A 3,730-nucleotide genomic window follows, 5' to 3' on the forward strand; every position below is an offset into this window, starting at 1 on the left:
AGCTCAGAGGAAGGTCAGAGATCACAGAAGACAACTTCCTTCCTCCTTCATCTTCCCTTCTCTTCCGTCCATGGCCGGCGTCCGGAGAGGACTCTGTTCATCCATCACCGTCGACCCTTAGGCTTGATCTCTCGTGACCCTCATCACTCTGTGCTTTCTCCAGCAGCAGCTCCGGGATTCCTCGGGACTCTTCCCAGTTCAGGGAAGTGCTGTGGGAGTTGCTGGAGTGGGGGGAGGCGAGAGGCTTTTGCCCATACCTGGCTATATCTGTATATAATTGTATGATTCATTAGTGTTTTAATTAAAGCTGTGTAGTTTAGTTTTCAATCCAGCCAAGTCTCTCTCTTTTTCTCTCTCTCCTTCCCTACCTGGGTGGGGGTGGGAGGGGATGGAGAGCATTGTTGTCGGACCTGAGTCAAACGGTGACAATTATTTAGATTACAGGTATGAGAGGGGAATTTGGAAACATGAATCCCAAAGCTCCATGAGGATGTATGACATCTACGTAAAGAGAGAAACTCATCACACTTAACAAGTGTTGCCACTGTTCAAATGTAATTAGTGCTTAGACTCTGAATGCTACCTTCTGATGCTATAAACTGAGGGAGAGAGAGAAACCTTCTTGGGGCTAGAAATAGGAAGGCTAATAAAATTTTCATTTTCTAAAAGGTCCACCTTTCCAATATGAACTTTAAAGAGAACTTGTTTTATCAACTCTCACTTGAAACTTCACGAAACTTCCCAAAAAGATCACATGGGATAGGTTAATAAATTTCTTAAGGATTGAGATAATCCAAGTGAGGAAATTACAACCCCAATCCTACATGCTCAAGAAAATTTCACAAATTTACATCAGGCATTAACTAATGTGTATCATCTATCTGTGATGAAACAGCAATATTTTTCTAGCATACGTACAGAAGAACAGTTTGAACAGATCCAATTGATTTTGCAGTCAGCTTACATTGTTGAAAACTGAAATCTACCACTTTCTCTGTTTTAAGGTTACTTTATTTACTTTTAAAAGTAGTTTTCAGAGATCCTAATAAATGAGATCTTTGATATCACTGTTTAACCGTGGCCACTAAGATTTGGACTTGCTGCACTATGCATACAGAGAGGGCTGACCAACCTGTGTGAGTTCTTCTATGTCTTTGTAACTCATCACTCCTTGTAAATCGCTTGCCACAAAACATCCAGTTGCATACAAATGGTCTTTCACCAGTATGCCAGCGCAGATGTGCTCGAAGATGAGATGTCTTGCCATAAACTTTTCCACATCCTTCAATATGGCAGATATGTTGTTTCTTTTTTCCTGGTTCATTGCTGCCTCTAAAAAAGATAAGATTTCAACAGCTAAGTAATTACATTATAAAATATTATTAACTATTAGGAAAAACATTTGATGTTAAGAGAGATAATTATAATCCCTTTTCTAAAAAGAAAGATATAAACATACTTTCTAATAGAAAGCATTAAAGAATATAGGCAATATAAGAAAATCTCATGTCCACGTCAGACAAACTAATAAGATGCCTAAATATGTATTGATAAAATTAGTATTTACCTTCCTTCTCCCTCTCTGCAATTAGGACATGAGCAGGCAACTCTTCTCAGTCTCTTGCCAGGTTGCACTTCCTGGTCAGAAGCCTGTTGAGCTTGTTGCAGCTGCACTTGTGTTATCTGATCAGGACTAACAGCACCAATTGCTGCATTAGCAATGCCACCTACTGCTACAGTAACAGGAGCTATTGTGGCTTGCTGTGCTTTTACTCCATCCTGCCCTTGCTGCTGACCTGTAACATAAGAAAGTGTTTGTACCTTTTATTAGTAATTTCAATAGGTGAAATGCACAAATAAAACGTATACATATTTTATAGAACAAAAATCTACCTAAAGTTAAGGGAAACTCCAAAATAAAGATTAATTCTAGCCATGTTCCTGAAGCACTACCAGATGACTTACCTGCTAGCTTGGACAGCCCTGTTTAATTTGTTACTAGAACAGTACAAGACTGTAAATTACTGACTGATATAAAGAAATGAACTAGTTTAAAAAGTGTTTTCTTTTTCTCAAAAGCTGAGATGAGAAAACGTTAAGCGTTATACAGAAAGATTGTTAAAATCTATTGCCAATTAATTTATAGTAACCTTTGAAAATATGACTATATTAATATAACTACAATTAGCTAATTTTAGAAGTTGTTTTATGGCACACACTGAATCGTTACTTCTACAATCTGTCCTGAATCACCAATAAGCCACCAAGGAGCTTTCACAAAGAAAAAAAATTTGTAGGACTAGACTTGAACAAGCTAGAAAACTAGAACTTTGTTGTTCTTGAAGTGGTTGTTTTTTGTTTGTTTTTTTTTCTTCAGGATTCTCCACCTGGAATGGGGTAATCCTGGTTATATGTACAAACTGGGGGACAAGTGGCTGGAGCGTGGAAAGACATCTGTGGGTCTGGGTTGATGGCAAGTTGAATATGACAGCTGCCCTGACAACCAAAAGGGCTAGGACATGGTTGTATGCATCAGGCACAGCACCACTAGTTGCCCAAGAGAAATTACTGTCCCACTTGCACTGCACTGGTGCAGCCCCACCTCAAGTATTGTGTGCGGTTTTGGGTGCCTCAGTTTAAGGACATCAGACTGTTAAACTGTGTCAAGAGGCGCATGACCAAAATGGTGAAAGGTCTCAAAGGCAAGACTTATGAGGAGCAGCTGAGATCACTTGGTTTGTTTCTTGGAGAAGAGAAGGTTGAGGGGTGGCCTCATCACTTACTCAAGGGGGGCAGCAGAGGGGGAGGTACTGATCTCCTCTCTCTGGTGACCAGTGATACGACATAAGGAAATGGAATGAAGCTGCATCAGGGGAAGTTCAAGCTCGACATTAGGAAAAGGTTCTTCCCTGAGAGTGTGTCACTGGAACAGGCTCCCCAGGGAAATGGTCATGGTGCCAAGACTGTCAGAGTTCAGGAAGCATCTGGACAATCCTCTTAGTAATATGACTTAGTGTTAGGTAAGTCCTATGAGGACTTGATTATCTTTATGGGTCCCTTCCAATTTAAGATAGTCTATGATTCTATGATCCTATGATTTTGTTTTGCAGAAGGAAGTATGTTTTCAAGAAGACTAGAAAAGCATCTTGACAGAATAAAATGGAATTCTAAGATTGACTGGATGAATTAAGAATTCAGTTTCAATGCCTATGTTGATTGATCTCACTGGATTTCTTGATCAAAGGAAATCAGGATTATTGTCTTATTATTAAAGCAAAATAAAATAAAGACTATTTCAGTATAGATAAGAAGTGTAGTTTCTTGAGCAGCAGGGTAGTATTATGTTTGCTTAAAAAGTTAGTACTATATGGTCTAAAAATAGCTTGACAACTACACCTGAGACAGAGATACTAATTCCAACTGCAATTTGACAACACTGAATATCAATCCTGCCAGTAGCAGGAACTGGACAAAACATCATTAGATGCTGCCTTTTAAAAAAATTTAGTGCCTTCATACAAATGGGAAAGAAGAGGAAATACTACCTATTAATCAAGAGAGCATAATGACCAACCAGAATTCCTTCAAATAGACTAAAATATTTTAAGACTTGAAAGTCATCAGTACTGAAGCATTAATTTAAAACTTAGGAATCCATTGGAGGTAACACGATTCAGTGAGATTCAAATGGGTACTCCATTTTACTTTTCAAGCATCTGTAACAGACACT

The 3,730-nt window shown here is 38.7% G+C and overlaps 1 protein-coding gene across 1 annotated transcript in view; it reads right to left on the bottom strand.

Annotated features, from left to right (window-relative positions):
• The window catches only part of SP4 (Sp4 transcription factor), a 26,101-nt gene that overhangs the window by 6,288 nt on the left and 16,083 nt on the right, over positions 1-3,730 (bottom strand). Inside the window, exons 3-4 of the mRNA XM_010007589.1 lie at positions 1,568-1,796; positions 1,133-1,332 (exon numbers count right to left, since the gene is read on the bottom strand). Coding sequence (XP_010005891.1) covers positions 1,133-1,332; positions 1,568-1,796 — 429 coding nt within the window. The remainder of the gene's footprint in view (positions 1-1,132; positions 1,333-1,567; positions 1,797-3,730) is intronic.

This window comes from Chaetura pelagica, unplaced genomic scaffold, assembly GCF_000747805.2.
Source record: "Chaetura pelagica isolate M959 unplaced genomic scaffold, ChaPel_1.0 scaffold10, whole genome shotgun sequence".
Classification (NCBI taxonomy): Eukaryota; Metazoa; Chordata; class Aves; order Apodiformes; family Apodidae; genus Chaetura; species Chaetura pelagica.